The sequence below is a fragment of the Coregonus lavaretus genome, assembly GCF_964263955.1.
Source record: "Coregonus lavaretus genome assembly, contig: HAP1_SCAFFOLD_4365, whole genome shotgun sequence".
NCBI lineage: Eukaryota > Metazoa > Chordata > Actinopteri > Salmoniformes > Salmonidae > Coregonus > Coregonus lavaretus.
The window spans coordinates 1-23,098 of NW_028166231.1; the positions used below are offsets into that span (position 1 = coordinate 1).

Consider the following 23,098-nt stretch of genomic DNA (forward strand, 5'->3'; position numbering starts at 1 on the left):
GGTACAACCCTAAATCCATAAACATGGGCACCCTCATAGATATCATCCTGATAAATGTACCCTCTAAATACACCTCCGCTGTCTTCAACCAGGATCTCAACGATCACTGCCTCATTGCCTGCGTCCGTAATGGGTCCGCGGTCAAACGACCACCCCTCATCACTGTCAAACGCTCCCTAAAACACTTCAGTGAGCAGGCTTTTCTAATTGACCTGGCCCGGGTATCCTGGATGGATATTGACCTCATTCCGTCAGTAGAGGATACCTGGAAGTTCTTCAAAAGTGCTTTCCTCTCCATCTTAAATAAGCATGCCCCATTCAAAAAATTCAGAACTAAGAACAGATATAGCCCCTGGTTCACCCCAGACTTGACTGCCCTTGACCAGCACAAAAACATCCTGTGGTGGGTGACACTCTAGATCTAAACTGTTACAGACCTATATCCATCCTGCCCTGCCTTTCGAAAGTATTTGAAACCCAAGTTAACAAACAGATCACCGACCATTTCGAATCCCACCGTACCTTCTCCACAATGCAATCTGGTTTCTGAGCTGGTCATGGGTGCACCTCAGCCACGCTCAAGGTCCTAAATGATATAATAACCGCGATCGATAAAAGACAGTACTGTGCAGCGTCTTCATCGACCTGGCCAAGGCTTTTGACTCTGTCAATCACCGCATTCTTATTGGCAGACTAAATAGCCTTGATTTCTCAAATGACTGCCTCGCCTACTTCTCAGATAGAGTTCAATGTGTCAAATCGGAGGGCCTGTTGTCAGGACCTCTGGCAGTCTCTATGGGGGTGCCACAGGGTTCATTTCTCGGGCCGACTCTATTCTCTGTGTATATCAATGATGTCGCTCTTGCTGCTGGTGACTCTCAGATCCACCTCTACGCAGACGACACCATTTTGTATACATCTGGCCCTTCTTTGGACACTGTGTTAACAAACCTCCAAACGAGCTTCAATGCCATACAACACTCCTTCCGTGGCCTCCAACTGCTCTTAAACGCTAGTAAAACTAAATGCATGCTCTTCAATCGAACGCTGCTTGCACCCGCCTGCCCGACTAGAATCACTACTCTCGGCGGGTCTGACTTAGAATATGTGGACAACTACAAATACCTAGGTGTCTGGTTAGACCGTAAACTCTCCTTATAGACTTACATTAAGCATCTCCAGCTTCCTATTTCGCAACAAAGCCTCCTTCACTCATGCTGCTAAACATGCCCTCGTAAAACTGACTATCCAACCGATCCTTGACTTCGGCGATGTCATTTACAAAATAGCTTCCAACACCCTACTCAGCAAATTGGATGTAGTCTATCACAGTGCCATCCATTTTGTCACCAAAGCCCCATATACAACCCACCATTGTGACCTGTATGCTCTCATTGGCTGGCACTCACTACATATTCGTCGCCAAACCCACTGGCTCCAGGTCATCTATAAATCACTTCTAGGCAAATCCCCGCCTTATCTTAGCTCATTGTTCACCATAGCAACACCCACCCGTAGTATGCGTTCCGGCAGGTATATCTCACTGGTCATCCCCAAAGCCAACAACTCCTTTGGCCGCCATTCCTTCCAGTTCTCTGCTGCAAATGACTGGAACGAACTGCAAAAATCTCTGAAGCTGGAGACACTTATCTCCCTCACTAACTTTAAGCATCAGTTGTCAGAGCAGCATACCAATCACTGCACCTGTACACAGCCCATCTGTAATTAGCCCACCCAACTACCTCATCCCCATATTGTTATTTACATTGTTATTTATTTTGCTCATTTGCACCCCAGTATCTCTATTTGCACATCATCTTCTGCACATCTATCACTCCAGTGTTAATACTAAATTGTAATTATTTTGCACTATGGCCTATTTATTACCTTACCTCCATAACTTACTACATTTGCACACACTGTATATAGATGTTCTACTGTGTTATTGACTGTACGTTTTGTTTATTCCATATGCAACTCTGTGTTGTTGTTGTTTTTATCGCACTGCTTTGCTTTATCTTGGCCAGGTCGCACAGTTGTAAATGAGAACTTGTTCTTAACTGGCTGACCTGGTTAAATAAAGGTGAAATAAAAATATAAAAAACACTGAGAGAGATTCTAAAAGGAGAAGAGGCTGGGAGAGTTTGGGGTTATTCATCCAGTCTACCTCCTCTAGTGGGCTGTCTTCTTAAGATGGAAGGTAGCCTAGCAGTTAAGAGCGTTGGGCCAGTAACCGAAAGGTTGCTGGTTCCAATCCCCGAGCCGACTAGGGGAAAATTCCAATGCTGCTGTTTCTCGTTGAATTTGACGCACTTGTGAAGATAGATATGGAACTCAAGTTCAACCAATGGTGCTTGTCTCAGTGTTGGGAAACGATACAATGTCGCCATTTAGTGGTCAACTGTCAACAGGCTGAGCCAAGACAGTTGAAGTCGGTTTTTCTTGTTATAATTGGTAAGTGGTGCTTCAAATAAAATTTTAATGTCCCCTTTCGATTTTACCCCACAAATATTAACAAGATTTTTTTTCTTAGACTCAGTCCCGAGAAAAGGCATCAGAAAATGAATGCTATTACTATTGTTTAGGGATATGTTTTTCCTCATAAAATAACGTTGTATACAATGTAGGTAAGCTATAGCTTCAAATAAAACAATTAAAAAAGTAACGTTGCAGTCATGGAAAGTCATTCCATGAGCAACGGAGACATTAAATATAAATATTCTGGTATTTCCATGTGAAAATGTAATGGGATGTATTTGCTCTATTTAATTGTTCCACTCTTTGCACACTATTTGATTGTACACATCTGTTAGAGTGTGGCTTTAATTGGCATTAATTGATAAAATGTGTAGGCTACCATCCTTTTGTTTATGTACAAGAAGACATTTCCGACAGAGGGCATTGTAGAGCTTTATCTATGATGTAACAGCACCATCTCCCGTCTCTGTTGTTGTACGCCCCGAAAACACAGCATCAGCACCAGCGCGTATACACCACCAGCCTGCCTGCTTTCTGTGCATACGTAGGTTACCTGCCTCCGTTCGACCATGAGGTTTCCATGACAAAGAAAGTGGCGAGACTAGGCCTCCATTCCTCCTCCTCCGTCTCATTTCGCGCAGTTATGTCTTTGGTTCGCGGCTCCCTCTCGCCATGCCTGCGGACCGCCTGTACCTGCTTTTCTTGCTGGTTGTGATCTCCTGCGGGGATGGTGTCGTGAGGGCGGCGGCGGAGGGTGGTGTCGCCACCGCCACCGGCCTACCCGCGCTGCTAGCCGCCGAGGACAATGCCATCGCCACTGTCCCAGACGGATCCATCACCGGCCAGACGGCCCTTTATCAGGTTCAGAAACCGTCTGCCCTAATACCAGGTACAGGACATGTTTGCGGTATATTTGGGTTGGGCTGCGGATTTGAGGGCCTGGCCAGCATGTTAAAAATGGTGGGGAGAAAATGTTCAATGTGGAGAGAATAAAAACTTGGGCATGATAACGGAACATAACAGATAATAATTTATCATTGATGATAGCATATAGGACGATATAGGATGATGATTATAACATTTTGTATTTTGTGTATTTACCCCACTCAACATAGGCTACAGCCCTACAACAATAACATATAAAAATGCCCCGCAGAAATACAATGATGTTCTAAAACATAATGTACACAATGATTGGACCGTTATCAGTAAACCTATGCACACCGGTTTTAACAACTTTGTCTTCACATATTGAAGAGTAGCTTACACATTCAATATAAAGTATCTGTCTAAGATGTATGACTGTCACTGCAATCTAATATTCTGTCCCCTTCTACAGATTCCCCTGGCAGCTAATCGGATTAAGTGTTATGATTTCATTTGAAGGTTTTCGAGATTAGGGGATTATCAGTATGGCCAGTGTGAAACGGTGCTTGTAATGATCAGGGTTTTAATCCTTTAGTACAGCATGCTCACACCATATCTTTTTCACCATTGCCTTGCTTCAGAAGTCCTTTATTTAATTGACTCAGCCTCATCATATTAGTTTGAGTTATTCTCATGAGTAACTATGATCAGATTAGTAAACAGATTGTAGCCTATAAATAGGCCACATTTGCTCATTGTGGCAGTTGTGAAGCAGTTTTGTCAAGGCAGCCTTGTATGCTAAATAGGGCCTATAGCATCAGTGTGTGTGTGTTGGTGGGGAAAGAACGTCGTCTGGCACCGCACAACACCTCTCACAGTTTCAGCTCTCATCACTTTTTCATGTGCAGTTAAAGGTTACTGAGAAAATTCATAGAGCTGCCACTGAATCTGAGGAGAGACTGTTTTAATGGGATCCCTGCATTCACAAAGCCATACACCGGCATACACCTTTAGATAAACCTTCGAAAACACCTTTAAATACAACTCCTTGGTCTTTTAGTGTAGTCTGGTCTCTTTGTATGTGGCTTTCTAAATGATATGTTCCACCAGAAAGGTTGTGTTCTGCACTGGTACATTCTATGAACATACATGGTATTCTGCGATTGTAGTGTAGAAAATCAGCCATACAAATAAAGGTTTAATATGTCATTGCAATGTACAACCGCCTCACTTCCTGCGTCTCACTTCCTGTTTCCTGTGTCTCCCCAGAGCCGCCCTTTGCCCTGAGGGTCCTAGTGAAGGACCAGGTGACCCGGCGGCCCCTGGGCGGGGCCCAGGTGGAGGTGTTTGTCAACCACACCCTGAGTAGCCAGGCCCTGACTGGGGAGAGGGGAGAGGTGCAGCTCAGGGTCCCTTACAGCCTGGGCCTCAGCCTGACCATCGTAGCTAGCATGGAGGGATACGTCCTCACCCCGCTGCCCTGGAGAACCACCAAGAGACCCAGTGAGTAGCACCGTGATAGTCTGGTCCCATCTGGAGGAGTCCCTGAGAGGTACCCAACCAACTGACCTTTGGGTGTCGGGTGTGGCTAAATTCTATAGAGTTTAAACTGGGATAGTTCACCCAAATTACTAAATGATACAGCTGTTTGTTTCATTTCCTTTAAAGCATTGATTTGGCACAATGAGCAAAAATAAGGTGTTCAACTACTGTGTCACATAGCATATTAGCATCAGTGTTTGTTTTTGCGTTGTATAATTGTTGAAGCAAAGCACAATTTAATACTGTACACTACATTCATTTTATTGATTTCTTACTCTCAGAAGCAGGATGCACTATGTATAGCACGTGTAGCCAGCGAGTCTGAGGCAAGTGTTTTGTGCTGAAATGTAACACCATAATGCCCTGCCATATCTAGTGTCAGCTAATTGCAGCTGTATTGAATAAGATGTTAAGGGGACACTGACCACCATTTTGACATGCTGTATTTAGTAAGAGGAGACTGCTGCTCTCTCTCTCTTTCTCTCTCTCTCTCTCTCTCTCTCTCTCTCTCTCTCTCTCTCTCTCTCTCTCTCTCTCTCTCTCTCTCTCTCTCTCTCTCTCTCTCTCTCTCTCTCTCTCTCTCTCTCTCTCTCTCTGTCTCTCTCTCTCTCTCTGTCTGTCTCGCTCTGTCTGTCTCTCTCTCTCTCGAATAAGGCAGAGAAAAGGAGAGAAAGAAAGAGAGAGAACAGAGAAAGATAAAGAGAGAGAGAACAGAGAAAGATAAAGAGAGAGGGCCAAAGAAAAAACTGACTGGCGGTACAAGCTATGCTCTGCATCATCAAATGCAGAGGGCCACCTCCCTTCTCTCTAATCTAATACGCAGGACCATAAAAAGTCTGATTCAATGTCGCCATCTACTGGTGGCTTTGTACAAGTACAGGAACATGACACTACAAAGGTACCATTTTGATGGGTGCATCTCAATAGGGTCGAGGGATTCCTGACTGGAATGTTACCTGACCTGACCTCATGTGTGTTACAGTATTCTCCTCTGTGACCCTATCGCTGCTCCCTCAAAAACAAGGCAACATCTGGCTGTTTGACGACTCTGTGCTCATCACTGGGAAGTTACCTGGTAAGTGCACGCATCTGGAAACTGTGTCACTTGAACGTAACCCTAAATGTGATACAACATCTTACTCTTTACACAATTTTAGTCTGCTGTGGCAAAAGTGCTTTGGTAGAGGGAATGAACTCCATCTTGTATTTTTCTTCATATTATTTCAGACATCTCCTACCAGCCCAGCGTTCAGTTCCCCAAGAGTCACCTGATGCTCTCAGACGGCAGTAACACCACCACAGTGATGGCCTACCTGACCGTGCCGCAGCGCCACCTAGGCAAGGACTGTGTCAACTGCACCCCAGGCATCATTCACAACAAGTCAGGTGGGCTCAGCAAATCGAATACAAGGAGTGCAGTGCAACAACTAATGGGAATGAGAGGTGGTATTGATACATGAAAGTAAGCATTGAACACTTCCAAGATTGAGGAATACTTCAAGATTCTGAGCTGAAGTAGCCCTCGGAAAACTATTAATTTGCTGAAAACTATTTCTCTTTAACTTTGTAGTGTTTGTAGAGCCTGCGTATTTTTGAACGTTGGACATGTTGTAATTCTCTCCCGTGTGTTTGTATGTCACAGGAGGTTGGTGGCACCTTAATTGGGGAGGACGGGTTTGTGGTAATTACTGGAGCGGAATAAGTGGAATGGTATCAAATACATCAAACACATGGTTTTCATGTGTTTGATGCCATTCCATTTGCTCCCTTCCAGACATTATTATGAGCCGTCCTCCCCTCAGCAGCCTCCACTGTTGTATGTGTGTTCAGTGTTCAGGAGTGTTGAGTTGCGGGCGATGGCAGCGGTCAGTACTCTGCTGTACTCTGGTGGTCAGGAGGTCCAGGTGAAAGGCCCCATCCAGATCTCCCTGCCCCTGGCATATACCACCAACCTGAGACCCTCCGACACCCTCCCTGCCTGGGCCTTCAACACCAAGACAGGTGGGGAATATAGCTATTAGAAAAGTTTGTGGTCATACGCACATCCTTAAAAACATACAGTAGGTGCTGGGTTAATAAAGAATACTTTTAAAGAACAGGAAGCCTGCACACTGTTTATGCTCCCAATTCACCTCTTTGTTGACAACGTTTCGATCCGAACTGGATCTTCTCCTGGTCAAAACGAAGATGAAGATCCTGTTCGGATCGAAACGTTGTCAATAAAGAGGTGAATTGGGAGAATAAACAATGTGCAGGCCTTCCTGTTCTTTACGAATATAGCTATTAGCGCAACAGAAGGACTAGGCCTGGAACTCGACCTACCATAGCGACTTGTTCATAGTCTTTGTTTACAAAATACTTCCTGTGTTCACTTACTTTGTGGAACTGGAAGTATCTGCCTGCGTCTTCCAAGTTGTTTCTTCATACATTTTCCTCACAATGTTTTGTCCTCCAGGTGCTTGGGAGAACCAGGGTCTGGGGATAGTGAAGATGGTTGAAGATCGTCTGGTCTGGACCTACATGGCTTCTCACCTAGGTTACTGGATCGCTGCACCCGTACCCTCCTCCAATGGTATAAAGATTGTAACGGTCCAAAATGAAGTTGTCATGAATTGAATGTTACAAATTAACTAAATGATGGAGTCTCACTCTCAGTATTATCTTCAAACATGTCTTACTATACTGGAGAACATATTGACCTTAATCAACATAATATGATCAACACATCTCTGTCTGTACCTTTCTAGGTTACATGGGCCATGCCAGCTCAATGGAATTCCTCTCCTACCACACCTACCTGCTCATAGGAATACTGGGGGGGACTCTGGTTATAGTCTTGGGCTTTCTGGCTGTGCTGCTGTGTCGCTGTGGGTAAGAGACCAATCTAATTAACTAACGTTACTGGTCGTGTGGCAACTGCAGCTGAAAATGGCACAGATGGGGGCGTGTGGGGCAAAGGGGGTTGTACAAAATATTTACAGTAAGTTATACAATTTAAAACATTTGAGGGGCCATGATTGTTCTACTAATTGTTGACACAAATGCTGATTATATGAGGTTAAACGTACACATCACAAAGATCCCCAAAAAGACCCATTCTGTAATGACTACCTTCTCTGCTTCTCAATCAACCTGCTGTGTTGTCTGTCATCTGCAGAGGTCCAGGTTCCTCTCGTGAGCCGAGGAGGAGAAGAGCACGGTTCTCTAAGCTGTCTGTTCTGAAGAAGGACCAGACCACCTCCACCCACATGGAGGAGGGCCATGCCATGATGTCCTTCCACCCCGGAGACAGAGCCCACGGCCTGGCCTCGCGCAGCGTCCAGTGTGACCCCTCCTCCACCCCCAGGCACAACAAAGCCAACTACAACATCTATGTGGAAGACCCCGGGCGTGGGTCTGCTGCCCTCCTGTATGAAAATGTGGGGAGCGGGAACAAGGGTCCCCAGGCATCACACCACTACGTCAACAGTGAGGAGGTGGCCCGGCTGAGGGAGAGGTCCAGAGAGGACCAGAATAGAGCTCACCTGGGTGGAGGTGCTCAGCTGCTCCACCTCTACAACCAGCCTGTGGCCATCCTCCAGGCCCCGGAGCTCTTCAGCAGCCAGGGTGGGGAGCAGCAAGGATCAGGCTGCAAGTCAGCCACCTTCCCCCGCAACGGAGGAGCCTATGACCCCCACTCCCACTCTGAGCAGGGCGGTCAGGACAGCTACAACCAGACCCTCCCTAAGAACCCCCACCACGCCCAGGGAGCCAACCCCCAGCAGGGCGGCCAGGACCAGCCCCAGGCCCTGGAGAACCCTCCCCAGGGCCCATCCTCTAACCCTGGGGTGTGGGGCCGCTACAGCAGCCTCCTGGAGTCCTCGGTGTCCGTCCCCGGTACCCTGAACGAAGCAGCTGGAATGAGGGCCTTCGGCGGTGGGGTGGGGGGCCCCGGTGAACTCCAGGGGATATCAGAGCGTACTCTCCTGGAGCTGACCCGAGGCAAGGCCTCGTCGCCTCACCCCAGGGCCTGGTTCGTCTCCCTGGATGGGAAACCAGCCGCCTCGGTCCGCCACTCCATCATAGAGCTCCAGGGCCGCCACCCACGGCCCCCCAGCAGCAACGACACCAGCCTGGACTCTGGCGTGGACATGAACGAGCCCCAGCAGAGTGTGAGGGAGGCGGAGCGAGAGAGGCCATCCATCCGGGGCTCGTTCCCCCACCACAGCAGAGGGCGCTACAGCGAGGAGCAGGACTTGAGCAGCAGTGAGAGTGGCACCACCGCCACCTGCACCCCTGAAGACCCCTACCTGAGGAACATTCTGGACGGGAGCAGCGGGGCCATTCCCAATATCCCGGAGGAGCGGGACGGGATGGACACGTCCAGTGCGCAGGAGGACAGTGAGTCGAGGGGGACACCGCCCCCACGCAGGCTGAGGAAGGTGAGGGAGAAGGGGAGGGCCGAGAAGAGAAGCGCCAGGCACCATGTCAGAGAAGAGAGGCCTCTGGTCAAACGGAGCTAAGGTACTGCTCACCAGAGATGGACTGAGGTGGGACTTATTTCATTACCAGTCAATTCTGGAAGTGTATTGACATTATTGGCATTCAGTAGTTAATGGGCTTTTTTCAAGTCCAGTTGCATGGTCAGTGCTTTTTCCTGAATTGGCTGCGACGGTTACAGAAACGTTGAATTTGTCAAGAAGGGATTGAGTCTATTGTTTATTATTTTCCTATAGGGGTCGTACATTGACGGACGGCTGAGACAATATAAGGCGATGTCAAAGCGTTTTCTGTGGTTTGATGGATGTGTTTGCGCCAGTCGTTCTAAAAGGAATAGTTAGATTGATGCTAGTGCTATACAGAAGTAATATGGCTGCATTCTTTACGCTGCCTGCATTGAGGAATGTTTAGTGATACTGTATAGAGAGATAATGAAGGGTAATTAGAAAGGATAGAGGGCTGTATTGGGCTGAGCTGATGAGATCTGACAGCAGAGACAGACAGTGATACAGTCCTCCTGTACAGAACACTAACACTTACCCACCGTGATTGCCTGCCTTTAAAGGAAATCAATATTAACACCATTGCCTGCTCTGCTCACAGTGTTTAAGACTGGCTGTACCCAGCCATCTGTCTATCGCTCTCTTTATAAACTAGACACTGATTCACAGCTGTCCCTTTTAGAGGTCATTGTTACACCTCTATTAAGGGGAAAAGACCGGATTTCTTTGAGAATGCATGAAAGGTCAAAAGTTACATTTTGTGTATTAAAGAGGAAAGTATGTGTATTTTAATTGTAGTGTGAAGACATTGGAAATGATGCCTCTTCTTAGGGACATTGGGTCTGAGGGATATTAATCCAGTCATTTATTACTTTAACGTATTCTTCTTCAAATAGTTACTGTTGATGTTGAGTGATTCCTGTTCCACAAGCAGATCTTACACAAAACATTGCTGTTCTTACATACAGATGGAGTGTGGGGAGGCGCCAGTTTAAGCTTTCATTGTTCAGTCTAAAAAGCACAGAACACTTTAATTTGCCTTGTTTGTGATACGATACATAAAATACAATTTGATTGGTTAGAACCCGCTGCAATGAGAACTTATTAAGCATAACATAAAACACTCAAATAAATGAAAGACACTTAAATTTATGTTGTTTTTTTTATTGTAAAAAGCGAGGTGGTATTTCAAATGAACATATAAACTATATTACTGTGATTGACTGATACATTTGGTGAAGCACACAATCTCCTCCTGAAAATGATCTCACCAGCAATATCAGTCGTCCTGCTGCTAAATTTGAAACATCATTCATATTTTGGCCATATTTAGTCTTCCTCATGGTGTGACACACCTTCAGTGTGTATGAAGATAAATACTGTACATGAATAGCTTTATTTGGTACAGTGGCTTGCGAAAGTATTCACCCCCCTTGGCATTTTTCCTGTTTTGTTGCCTTACAACCTGGAATTAAAATGGATTTTTGGGGGGTTTGTATCATTTGATTTACACAACATGCCTACCACTTCGAAGATGCAAAATATTTTTTCTTGTGAAACAAACAAGAGATAAGACAACAGAACAGGTGTGTATATACTGAGATCATGTGACACTTAAATAAAGTCCACCTGTGTGCAATCTAACTAATTATGTGACTTCTGAAGGTGTAATTGGTTGCACCAGATCTTATTTAGGGCCTTCATAGCAAAGGGGGTGAATACATATGCACGCACCACTTTTCCGTTATTTATTTCTTCGAATTTTTTGAAACAAGTTATTTTTTTCATTTCATTTCACCAATTTGTACTATTTTGTGTATGTCCATTACATGAAATCCAAATAAAAATCTATTTAAATTACAGGTTGTAATGCAACAAAATAGGAAAAACACCAAGGGGGATGAATAATTTTGCAAGGCACTGTATGTACATACTCAAGCATATGATGTAGTATGTGCGAAAGTGTATTTTATGTTGAAGTGTGCACACAGTTGTCCTATCCTTTCTCAGCAACTGCAAAGAAAAATGTTTTGAGAGAATGCTTCTCAGTGTGAAGAAGAAAGAGAAGCTTTTTTCAGCCATCATCACAATTCATAAACCCAAGCTTTCGTGTACGTGCTTTACTTTGGAGGTCTATTACATTATTGTATGTTAGCTTAGGTGAGATGAATAGGTTCAAATGTGATCTGGAGTATAAAAAGCTTGACGACGTAGCAACTTGTACCTTAATTCTAAATGTAGCAACGCAAGTTATACACCTGATGATTGCAGTGACGATTTATGAAGCTTAAAATGAATGAACTTGTTGTTGTTGTTGTTGTTGTCGCCACCGATGAAGGTTATGAAAAACAAGCTGTTTGAACCGTTGGAGAATTGTATAAAGTATAGTATGACATAATATTTATCCGAGACAAAACAGACCCCACTGGCCCATTCTTTTCAAAGTGGCCTTCACTGAATGTATTTCCTTGTATTTATTTAAATGTAATGTAGTGTATTTCTACTGTCTGTACTCATTTAACCTTAACTGGCATTCAGGCTTTTGAAACAGGCATTTCTTGTGTTTGATTACGTCAGTATATTACAGTAGTGTTATTAGTCGGCCTTTTTGTGCACTTATCAATGCCTCAGTAATAAACTCACTTGATACCAAGATGATGCATTTCAACATTTATTCATTTAAAAATGTCAACGGAATGAAGTTAGAATAACTATAAAAATTTGCATTGACAACAATTGCATAAACAGCTTTATAATGATGACCGCACAGGGTCTATCCATAAAATAACCAAATCTAATTTTTTAAGTGTTGTATTTACAGTTTGGGTCATTTGCTATGGCATCTGCAAACTTTGTCCATTCTAGCATGACCATCTAGTGATCAACTATGGCCTATAGATGCCCTAAGCTCCCCAGTCATGGACACCAGCTCAGAGTTCCCAACCTCCTCCCCCTCTCCCAGTGGGACACACCGCCCCAGCGCCCTCCTCAGAGCCCGCCGGAACTCCCTCGACGCAAAGTAGTACACAAACGGGTCAAAGCAGCAGTTGAGGCTGTTGATGCTTAGCACTAGTTTATAGTACTTGTACAGACTCTTGCCCTGGGAGTGGTAGATTAGGTGCAGGCCATGAAGGGTGATGGTTGGTAGGTAACACACCACAAAGCACAGAGTTGCCAAGGCAACTGTGGTCTGAGCCCGTCGCCTTGACAACACTTCCCTCTTATCGCCACTGCTTTCAGCTGCTGTCGGCAATGACCTGTGCAGGCCTCTCGCCACGGCAACGTAACAGCTGACCAGGACGGCTAACGGCAACACATAGAACATCAGCAGAATCACTAGAAAGTAGAGATAGGATACTGATTGGTGAGAGAACAGTGCACGCGGAAGCACGTCGAAGCAGGTCGTGATGTCTAGCTCGACGACCCGGAGGGTGAGGTCACGCCTGAGCAAGGGCGTCTGAGTAATCAGAACAAACGCCCAGATGAGGACGCAGGCAATGGCGGCTCGCCGGGCGGTGCGCCAGTGTTTGGTGCGGAGCGGGTGTACGACACCGCAGTAGCGCTCGAGCGCGATGGCACAGGTGGTGAGGACGGAGCAGTGCAGGTTGCAGTGGAGGGCTGTGGTGGTGAGGCCACAGAGAGCAGCGCCCCACGGCCAGTCATTACCCCACAGGTGGTACAACACCTGGGAGAGAGAGAGAGAGCGAGAGAGAGAGAGAGAGAGAGAGAGAGAGAGAGATGGGCTTAGTGGTCATCAAATATTAGCTATGTCCAACTAGATAGGAAAAGTTTCTGGAGAAACTTAGTGGTATGTGACAGCAATGACAGCGCAGATTAGTTGTAAACGGTGCCAGAGTGTCAGAGACAGCCTTGTGCTTGGCACCTATCACTGCACTGTGTTACCTGTAGTGGCAGTGACTCACCTGTAGGGGCAGGAAGGCGCTGTAGAGCAGGTCTGCCAGCGACAGGTTGATGGCAAGCACAGATGTAGGAGTGTGGCGTTTGTAGTGGATGTTCAGCAGCGCCACCAGAGACAGCAGGTTGCAGGGGGTACTGCACACAAACACAGAGAGGTAAATAATAGGCACAGCCACGGTCATCACAGGACTGACCAGCATCTCCAGGGTGGCGTTGCTGACCCCTGTGGCCACCGCTACTGAGGAGGTGTTCATCGTGACTGACCACAACAGTAACTTAACCACAGCAACAAGGGGAGTTGACCAGGGTGACTGGTCCTGTCACTTAGCCTGGGGGACAAGCATTACTGAGAATGAAGAAGGGAAGAAAAGAGAGAGAAAGAGAATGTTATACATTTCATTTGAATACACCAAAACCACACCCTGTTAGAGAAAGTTAAAAATATTGGTTAGGCAACAAGATAGTAGTGTTGTTGAATGCAGAAACAGTGTGGCTCCATGCTACTTCAACCATGTGAAAGAGGAACAATGTGTTCCTCTCTCACAATTGCCTCACACTATACTAACGTTACTAAAGCCCCTGATGTTCCGTTTAAGGGGGAAAGTTATTGTAATGCTCACATGGGACTTTCCATCATGCCTATTATCTGTGTGTGTGGAAATACAAATTGGTACAGGAAATGCAGCTTGAGGTGAAGTTAGTACTTTATTACTAATTCATGCCTTCTACGTGCTATTGACCTATTGCTCTAGTACAGGGTTTCCCAAACTCGGTCCAGGGCCTACAAGACGGTAGCTCTCCAGGAACAGGGTTGGAATGAAAACCTACAAGATGGTAGCTCTCCAGTAACAGGATTGAAGTGAAAACCTACAAGACGGTAGGTCTCCAGGAACAGGGTTGGAATGAAAACCTACAGGAGGGTAGCTCTCCAGGAACAGGGTTGGAATGAAAACCTACAAGACGGTAGCTCTCCAGGGACAGGGTTGGAATGAAAACCTACAGGAGGGTAGCTCTCCAGTAACAGGGTTGGAGTGAAACCATACAAGACGGTAGCTCTCCAGTAACAGGGTTGGAGCGCCCAGATCTAGTATTTTACTTTTTAGCACTATTTTTTTTACTGTAGAGGAAGCTTGCTGATAAGCATTTCATTGCACCATTTACGCTGCATCCATTTACGCTGCACCATTTACGCTGCACCATTTACGCTGCATATGCTCATGAATTGTTATAAAAATGTCCCAGGCTATGTATGCGGTCATTGAGATGATACCTCACTCTGATTTTCCACTCTGATTTCAATAGCTAGGTTTCCATCCAATTGGCAACAGATTTTCATACTATATTTTCCCACCAGTGGTGTGTTTCCACCAAAGGGACATGTTGGCAGATAAAAGTCAGCGCATGATGACAGTGCACACAGAATGTATTTTTTCGCTTATGTTTTCATGTACTGAATAAAAATCTACAGTTCAATATGTTTCCATCACATTTTCAACACTACAGACAGTTTTATCACAAAAACTGTTGCATTAAATAGCAAACGTGCCTACTCTGGTCTTGGCATGTGCACTCTAGCCAACAGCTCACTGTGGGTATGCTGTGCAGGTAGGCTAGTCTACATGATCAGATTATTATCGATATGAGCGAGAATATTTTTCTTTGTCAAACGACAGTCAAGCATTGATCATCATGTCACCAGAATAAGACCCTTGATATTTATTGGAGAGGAGCATCACCATGCACTTTCATCACCCTGTGAAGTTCATAATTTATTTCATCTGTAGCCTAATAAACCACATGGTTTCCGGAGTCATAGTGGGAGGAGCACACACCACACCATAAACTCCAAGTTTACTTTGATATTATATCAATATTTGCGCATAAAGGCATCCCATTACCATTTCTCGCATATACATTTTACAGACACAAAAAGATCCCACCATGTCAAAGGCACAAATTATCTGTCTACATTTATAAAATTGTACCAAAACTACCTGTTTCCATCACAGCTGTCATGATTATTATTTTTTTATAGGGTATGACTTTAGCATAAAAACTGTGCATGGAAACGTGGTTCCTAACCAGGTTTCCATCCAACCTTTCTATGACAGTAAAGTACATGTAGGATAAAAAAATCTAATGGCAGGCCTGATGGAAACAGAACAATTTAAACTTCCCAATGTCAACAAAACAAAATATACTACACAAGGTGGGGTCTTTTTGTGTAGGTAAAATTATTGATGCGAGACGAGAAATTTCGGTGGAAACGCTTTAATGGGCAAATATTGATGTAATAACCATCAGATTTTAGAATACTTGGGAGTCACGCGATGACGTGTTGTGTGGTCCTCCCACTACGACTCGTCGGAAAGCGTGCCGTTTATTACGCTACAGATGAAATAAATTATCATGAACTTCACAAGGTGTTGAAAGTGCAAGGTGATGAGCTTGATGCTCATTTCCAATAAATATCGGTCTTATTCTGGTGACATGATTATTTATTTATTTTTTAACCTTTATTTAACCAGGTAAGACCCATTGAGGTAAAAAAAAAAAAAAACTATTTTGCGAGGGCGACCTGGCAAGAAGACAAAACAGGGAAATTGAAGCGTGTACATAAAATATTACAAACAAAATACAAAATACGCACAAAAGACAAAGTGTCACAAGTTCCAGATACATTTGAAGATTAGAAACAACTGCAGCTTTCAAAAACAGTGTCGTCGATCTTAGTCTTAAAAAGAGGCAAGGACACTGTAGCTCAGCTGGTAGAGCACGGCGCTTGTAACGCCAAGGTAGTGGGTTCGATCCCCGGGTCCACCCATACACAAAACAAAAAATGTATGCACGCATGACTGTAAGTCGCTTTGGATAAAAGCGTCTGCTAAATGGCATATTATATTATTATTATTACTAACACTAACTTTAATATATTTTGAAGCATGTTCCAGGATGAAGGGGCATTATGGGGAAAATATTGTTTCCCTATCTGCCTTAGGAACAGACAAGGACAGCAGCGACTGTGAACGAAGACTGTATTGAGTGACTGATCTGGTCAGTAAGGAACAGAGATACAAAGGGAGTTGTCCTATCAATGCTTTGTACACAAAAGTGTACCAGCGCATTAGTCTCCTGGTGGAGAGAGAGGTCCATTGCACCATGACATACAAATCACAGTGGTGGATGAGTGATCTAGCGTTTGTAGTAAATCTTAAAGCACCATGACTACACTGTGTTCAGAGATTTTCAGGTACTTGCTGAGGCCTGCATATAGACAAAATCATCATAATCCACTTATAAAAAAAGTGATTTGAACAAGATCCTTTCTGCCGTTTGACAAATAAAAATAATCTTGATATTTTGTCCATAATAATCTTACCATTTGCCATTTTAGTAATTTAGCAGACGCTCTTATCCAGAGCGATTTACAATTAGTGAGTGCATACATTTTTCATACTGGCCCCCCGTAGGCTATACGTGTGCTCTAGCCAAAGGCGCTATCTGCGCCCTGCTTGCTGTTGGCTAGAGCGCATATTACATTTACATTTTAGTCATTTAGCAGACGCTCTTATCCAGAGCGACTTACACATGCCAATACCAGAGCAGGCACAGCTATATAAGGCACATTTTATTTGTGAGAAACCCACCAGAGTCAAAAATGTAATGGAAACCCATTTAACTTGTATTTTTATTCGGTACATGGGAATTTAACCGCAAATTGTATTTGTATGTGCACTACGTCATTGTGCATTTTGTTTTTATGCGGATTTTAGAATATTCGCATGAAACTCTGTCGCCAATCGGATGGAAACCTAGCCAGTGTTAGTGATTTAACAACTATAGAAATAAAACTGTGGCCAATAATTAAGAATACCACTTACAGCTAACATCTCCATGGAAGAACATTGATTTGTAAAATATTAATTGATTAATGAAATGTATTGTTGGTGACTTACCTTTATGCACGTGATGCTCACTGTCAGTGCTGCTACATTCAAGTGTGCAATCAGCAATAACACACAGGAAATGTGGTAAAAATGAGAGAACGCTATTTGTTCTGTGTCTTGCCCAATGACATAGTCTCTATCTCCCTCTCTCCCCCACCACTAAGGAACTGAACATGTGCCTGTAGTGTACATGCTGTTGCCACGTGTGGTGAAAAGGCGCTATCTGTGTCACTGCAAAGGAAAATACTGTGGCTGAACACTGTACAGTTGGTGGAGACAGACAGGAAACCACCTACCATCTACTCCCTGCTCTGAAATTAAATACACATCTTAATATTATGCAATATGAGTTTCCTCTCATATCACCAAGCTAGTACTGTTTTATACAAAATATATCCTGAACAAAAATATAAACGCAACATGCAACAATTTCAAAGATTTTACTGAGTTACAGTTCATATAAGAAAATCAGTCACTTGAAATACATTCATTAGGCCCTAATCTATGGGTTTCACATGACTGGGCAGGGGTGCAGCTATGGGTGGGCCTGGGAGGGCATAGGCCCACCCACTTGGCAGCCAGGTCAACCCACTGGGGAGCCAAGCACAGCCAATCAGAATGAGTTTTTCCCCACAAAAGGGCTTTATTACAGACATAAATACTCCTCAGCACCCCCCACACCCCCCTTCAGACGATCCCGCAGGTGAAGAAGCCGGATGTGGAGGTCCTGGGGTGGCGTGGTTACACGTGGTCTGCGGCTGTGAAATCGGTTGGACATACTGCCAAATTCTCTAAAACTGGCCTTTTATTGTCCCCAGCACAAGGTGCACCTGTGTAATGATCATGCTGTTTAATCAGCTTCTTGATATGCCACACGTATCAGGTGGATGGATTATCTTGGTAAAGGAGAAATGCTCACTAACAAGGATGTAAGCAAATTTGTGCACAGAATTTGAGAGAAATAAACTTTTTGAGCATATGGAACATTTCTGCGATTTTTTATTTCCGCTCATGAAACATGGGACCTACACTTTACATGTGGCGTAAAATACAAGAACGAGACACTGCTGTAGCCTACTCACAACGAAAAGCTGTTGTTAGTCCAGGAAACCACAGTGGCGAGGTGTAAGGAACAGCCCAAAAACACACACACCTGCAGCACAGGAGGTGTGAAACGAAACAAACTGTTTGTTTCACACCTCCTGTGCTGCATGTGTGGGTCTAGACTTATATGACAGAGAAAGTTGGCTAAATTGATGTATCCTTTTTATTTTAATGCTTTCCAAGACACAAACAAATCCCAGGTAACAAGATAATATAAAGGCAGGTAAAAAAAAACAAAAAAAAAACATGTTTGTCAGTTGATAGTTTCATTGTGCAGCATTATGCGTCATCAACAGCTGTCATGTACGTATTAAGGCTGTTTGCGAGTTCACAAAGTACATATTCTACATTTGAGTCCATCTGCTCCACAGAAGTATATCAGGAAAAGTCAACAGAATGGCAAATTACATCAACAGCTCGTTCATTCTTCATCACTGTGTGTACAGAGGAAGTAAATACATACTTCACTGAGAATCTACACCTCTGTAACAGTGTAATCTACTGTACCTAGGGTTGCTAGCCTAGTAGGTGCACAATGCAAAGATATTCTAGAATCTACAACCATTAACCAATCACTCTTCCCCGTTGCTGCCCTCCCCCTCCTCCCCCTCCCCGCTTCGGGCATTGCAGCGGTTGCCGTGGCGTTTTATGCCCCACACCACGTCAGAGCTGAAGGGGCAGAAGAGGCAGCGGTACATGCCCTGTCTGTGGTTGTGGTAGATGTGATTGAGTAGCGAATACTCTAGTATGAAGGCCTTACTACACTCTTTACAGGAGTAAGGTTTGGGCACATCGTGCTTGTAGCTCACATGGTAGATGGCATGGCCCTTCATCTTGGAGCGCTTGCCGCACAGGCGACAGTTGTAGCGTCCCCCCTGGCGCTGGATATATTTGGTCAGGAAGGCCTCTTCCTGCTTTTTGTGTTTGTCACTTTTTTTGTTGTTGTTGTTGTTGTTGGTCTGTAGCTCCTCCTCTTCCTCTTCGTCATGATCCTCTTCCTCACTGCCTGCCGTAGAGCTTCTCTTTCGTTTCATGGGGCTGTCCTCTTCATTGTCCTCACCTCCCTCCATCTCCTCTATTCCTCTTTTCCCACCTTCCTCCACTTTCTTCACTCCTCCTTTGCCCTCATCCTCCTCTTCTGCCTTGGGCTCACTGGGAGGATGACTACTGTCTTTTGACAGCATGTCTACACTGATACCTTCCTGGTCTTCTCTCCCCTCCCCCCTACGCTCCTCCCCTTCTCCCTCCTCCCCACCCTCTTCTTCCCCCTCCCCCTCTCCCTTCCCAGAGAGGCAGTGGCTGGTGAGCAGGTGGTCGTAGAGACGAGGGAACTCCCTGGCCGTGTGGAAACACACGTTGCAGTGGAACAGCCGTGCCGTGCGCTGGTAGAAGATGGCGTTGCCCAGGCGACCCACAGGCGTGTCGTCCAGACGGCTTGGGTGGATCTTTGCGATGTGGATGAGGTAGCTGCAGTGGCTCTTACACTGGAGCAGACAGTGGGGACACTGGAGGTGCTGGAGATAGCTGTCCGACTCCCGGTCTCTGTCCCGCCCCTGGCCGCCAGAGGAGGAAGACTGCCTCTTGAGTTCCATCACAGCCCCCTTTGACTCCCTTGACTCGTTAACCTCCATCACGGCTCCCTGTGACTCCTTAATGTCCACAATGGCTTCTTTTGACTCTGACTCATTCACTTCCATCATTGCTGACATGGACTCCTTCACGTCCATTGTGGCTGAAATTGACTCCTTAACGTCCATTGTGGCTTCCTTTGACTCCTTAAAATCCATCATGGCTGTCTCTGACTCCTTAACCTCCATCACGGCTTCCATTGACTGAAGCACACTGGACACAGAGGGGAGTGAAAAACATGGCGTTTTAATTATTGATTGTTGTTTATTTGAACAAGACTGAATGTATGTAATACATAAGTGTTGTTAGTAATGGATTAATAATGATAACGTAACGTAACTTAACAGTTGCTCAAATGCATACAAATGTACAAGCTAGCATTGTAGCACAGCTGTACATCAAGAAATCTGTATCAATAACAACGTGTAGCCTAGTCTACATTCACATCTGACATTGTAGAGGCATAACTCCAGCCATGTCCACAAATTGAAAGTAGGCTACAGCTTATTCCAAAATAGATTTAGCCTAATTCAAGCTAGTTTACTGTGTAAACAATAGCACATAGTTCGTTCGAAAATTTACATTTTAACTCACCTATCAGTTCTCAAAAATCCAATGAAGTACACATTTCATATTTCCGTGACTAGGTAGACTATTCCTGATTGTTGTTCGTTCACGTTTTGCTGAATTATTTGATACAATAACAAAAATCTGCTATAATGTAACTGTTTTTCCTCGGGAGCCTTTCCTTGGCCTATCAGAAGTGACGCTCAGTACGTTGAAGTGACGTAGCCTCCATCATTAACCCTCTACTCACCGCTTCGGCTTCCTGCTGTTCTGTACAACAACAGAAGAATCCATGCGTGGTCTATCCTGAACTTCTTGGTTCGGTCGGTGTTGCTTCTTCTCGTCCTTTTGGCTAACATAAGGTGAAGAAGTATCGGTTCTGCTCGGGCTATCGCTGGGACAAATCATGGGAACCGCGTCGTCCCACAATATATTTCTCAGTGTATGGAGTCTAAAGCATTCTTTGCTAAAATGAGCCTCGCATATCCGAGTGCGGTCCAAGACGTCATTCCCGTGTAGGGAGGCGAATTCCACCCATTTTCGGAATACGATATAGTCTTTTGGAAAAGAGTGGAAACTGGCGGATTTCGGAGGTTTGCAGCCCGGGACTATGCACCTATCGGCATTTTGCAAATAGGGCAAGCACCACGTGATATTTAGGTTTCCTCCATAGAGGTAGAAAGAGGACTAATCTTTGAATATGTGCACAAACGGCTGCTTTGACAGCATGCCACTGGTGTATAATAAGAACAGGGCACGCCATTGAGGGCAATCTCATAGAGCTAGATAGAGGACTCTAGTGCCCAAAAGCCTGTTTTAGCATGGGCAGTGCCATTGAGTACTTTAGCCATTTTGAAATAGTCCATTTGGTGGGACTGCCTATGGCTTAAGTAAGGATCACGTAATTCCATCCAGGTCACCAGGATGGATCAGCCAATGAATTATACTTGTGAGGAAACATTCCATAACTGCAGGTGGTAGTAAATCGCCAACCTTGGCTTTATACCTGTTCAAACAACCCACTCTAGATGGCAGTGTGGACCCTTTCAGCTTGTTTATCAACTCACAGAAGTAGTAGAAGAAGAAAATAGACTACTTCAAATGGAGATGGCCTTAATGGCCATGCCCATGCTCTCACAGACACCATAATGGGACAGAGACAATGATGCGATGTCTATCTAAGTCTATGGACTATCTCCATTTTAAAGTAGTCCATTTTATTTTTTTGTATTTGAATAAAGTGTAAAGCTAATAAAATTGGTGATTTACCGCCACCTGCAGTGCTGGGGCCTGAACCAACTCTTGTCATTCATTTATTGTGGCCACTAGATGGCGGTGATATAGCTAAAGTCATTTACAAACCATAGGCACCCAGTTGACTACTTTGAAATGGTGAAAGCCCTCAATGGCAGGGCCCCCTTTCTACCTCTATGGTTTAATGAGTCATGCCAACAAAAGGCTGCATTTCATTCCCAAAAGAATGTCCCCTACACCCCTCCCTTCTCTTCTCGTGAAGGGGGGTAAAGGATAGTGGGACGAACAGAGGGGACAGGTTTTCGGAATGATATGCAGCTTAGATTTTGTCTTGTGATTCCTTTGGCTCCAAATGTGTAAATCTCCAATAAAAGTTGTATCAATTAAACATCACAAAAATCTAACAGGGTGGACATTTTGTGGTCTTTGGTATTTCCCATGTCTTCTATGACCAGAAGCATCTTATTTCCACATCACTTCCCCTCAAATGTGGAAAACGACCCGGTTCCCGAGTAAAAATGTGTGAAAGGCGGAACAGAAAGAGTTGTGTCTGAGAGACTGGTTAAGAGAAGGTGAACAGAAGGAGCATGGTGCCGACATTCTTGTAAACAATGAATGCTGGGTAATATCACACATTTAACCTCTAGATTTCTCAGCCTACCCCTCAACCACACATACACACACACATCTACTCACACTCTCAATCCTAGACAAACCAATGGTCATTTACTTAATGTACCTCGTAACTCAGCAAAGAGTTGAACTGGCAAACAGTAGGTCCTGAAACAGTGTTGGCACATATGGCACCCACTATGACTAGAAACCTCTCACTTCCCCTCAAACGTTAGAAATGGCCCGGATACAGAGTAAAGATTTGTGAAAGGTGGAACCGAAAGGGTTGTGGCTGAGAGACTGGTTAGGAGAAGGTGAACAGAAGGAGCATGGTGCCGACATTGAATGCTGTTGCCTGGCTACTCAAACTCCTTGCTCTGGCCAAACGCTACGCCACGCCCATGGATGTAAGTTTATTCTCTGCAATTAGTCTGGATCTGAGTAACTCCCAGACGGTTTATAGAACGCAAACACATTCTAAACACTCTGATTGGTCCCAGAAACCGATGGGTTGGGGCAAAGCCAGAACACACATGGGTAAAGCGGTGTTTAGAAAATGTGTCATTGGCTTTGATACTCTGATTGGTTAGATATGATGCAATCACGCTGATGACTTTGTTTTGTATATCACCCCTCATTTTGACGTCACCACTAACAAATTCAATGATGGCAGTCTCAGACTGAAGTATGTAGCGAACA

At 44.7% G+C, this 23,098-nt stretch overlaps 3 protein-coding genes across 4 annotated transcripts; 1 reads left to right on the top strand and 2 right to left on the bottom strand.

The window, feature by feature from the left end:
• Positions 1-3,150: 3,150 nt before the first annotated feature.
• LOC311114952 (protein FAM171B-like) lies at positions 3,151-9,389 on the top strand (the record flags this gene model as incomplete). The annotated part of the gene is made up of 8 exons (XM_084190172.1): positions 3,151-3,367; positions 4,615-4,848; positions 5,870-5,962; positions 6,115-6,273; positions 6,718-6,888; positions 7,343-7,459; positions 7,635-7,758; positions 8,045-9,389. 8 exons carry the CDS (start codon positions 3,151-3,153, stop codon positions 9,387-9,389), a joined length of 2,460 nt encoding a protein of 819 aa, XP_084046298.1.
• A 2,637-nt stretch (positions 9,390-12,026) lies between these two features.
• LOC311114955 (S-geranylgeranyl-glutathione receptor P2RY8-like) lies at positions 12,027-17,330 on the bottom strand. Of its 2 annotated transcripts, XM_084190175.1 has the most exons (3): positions 17,243-17,330; positions 13,292-13,632; positions 12,027-13,053 (listed from the first exon to the last, which is right to left on the bottom strand). In XM_084190175.1, exons 2-3 carry the CDS (start codon positions 13,538-13,540, stop codon positions 12,250-12,252), a joined length of 1,053 nt encoding a protein of 350 aa, XP_084046301.1. In that variant the 5' UTR covers positions 13,541-13,632; positions 17,243-17,330; the 3' UTR covers positions 12,027-12,249. The 2 variants fall into 2 exon arrangements, with proteins under 2 accessions (XP_084046301.1, XP_084046302.1); XM_084190176.1 differs by lacking the exon at positions 17,243-17,330 and having other exon boundaries at positions 13,292-13,720.
• A 1,156-nt stretch (positions 17,331-18,486) lies between these two features.
• LOC311114953 (uncharacterized protein) lies at positions 18,487-20,719 on the bottom strand. Its single transcript, XM_084190173.1, has 2 exons — positions 20,561-20,719; positions 18,487-20,179 (listed from the first exon to the last, which is right to left on the bottom strand). Exon 2 carries the CDS (start codon positions 20,164-20,166, stop codon positions 18,910-18,912), a length of 1,257 nt encoding a protein of 418 aa, XP_084046299.1. The 5' UTR covers positions 20,167-20,179; positions 20,561-20,719; the 3' UTR covers positions 18,487-18,909.
• Positions 20,720-23,098: the final 2,379 nt, after the last annotated feature.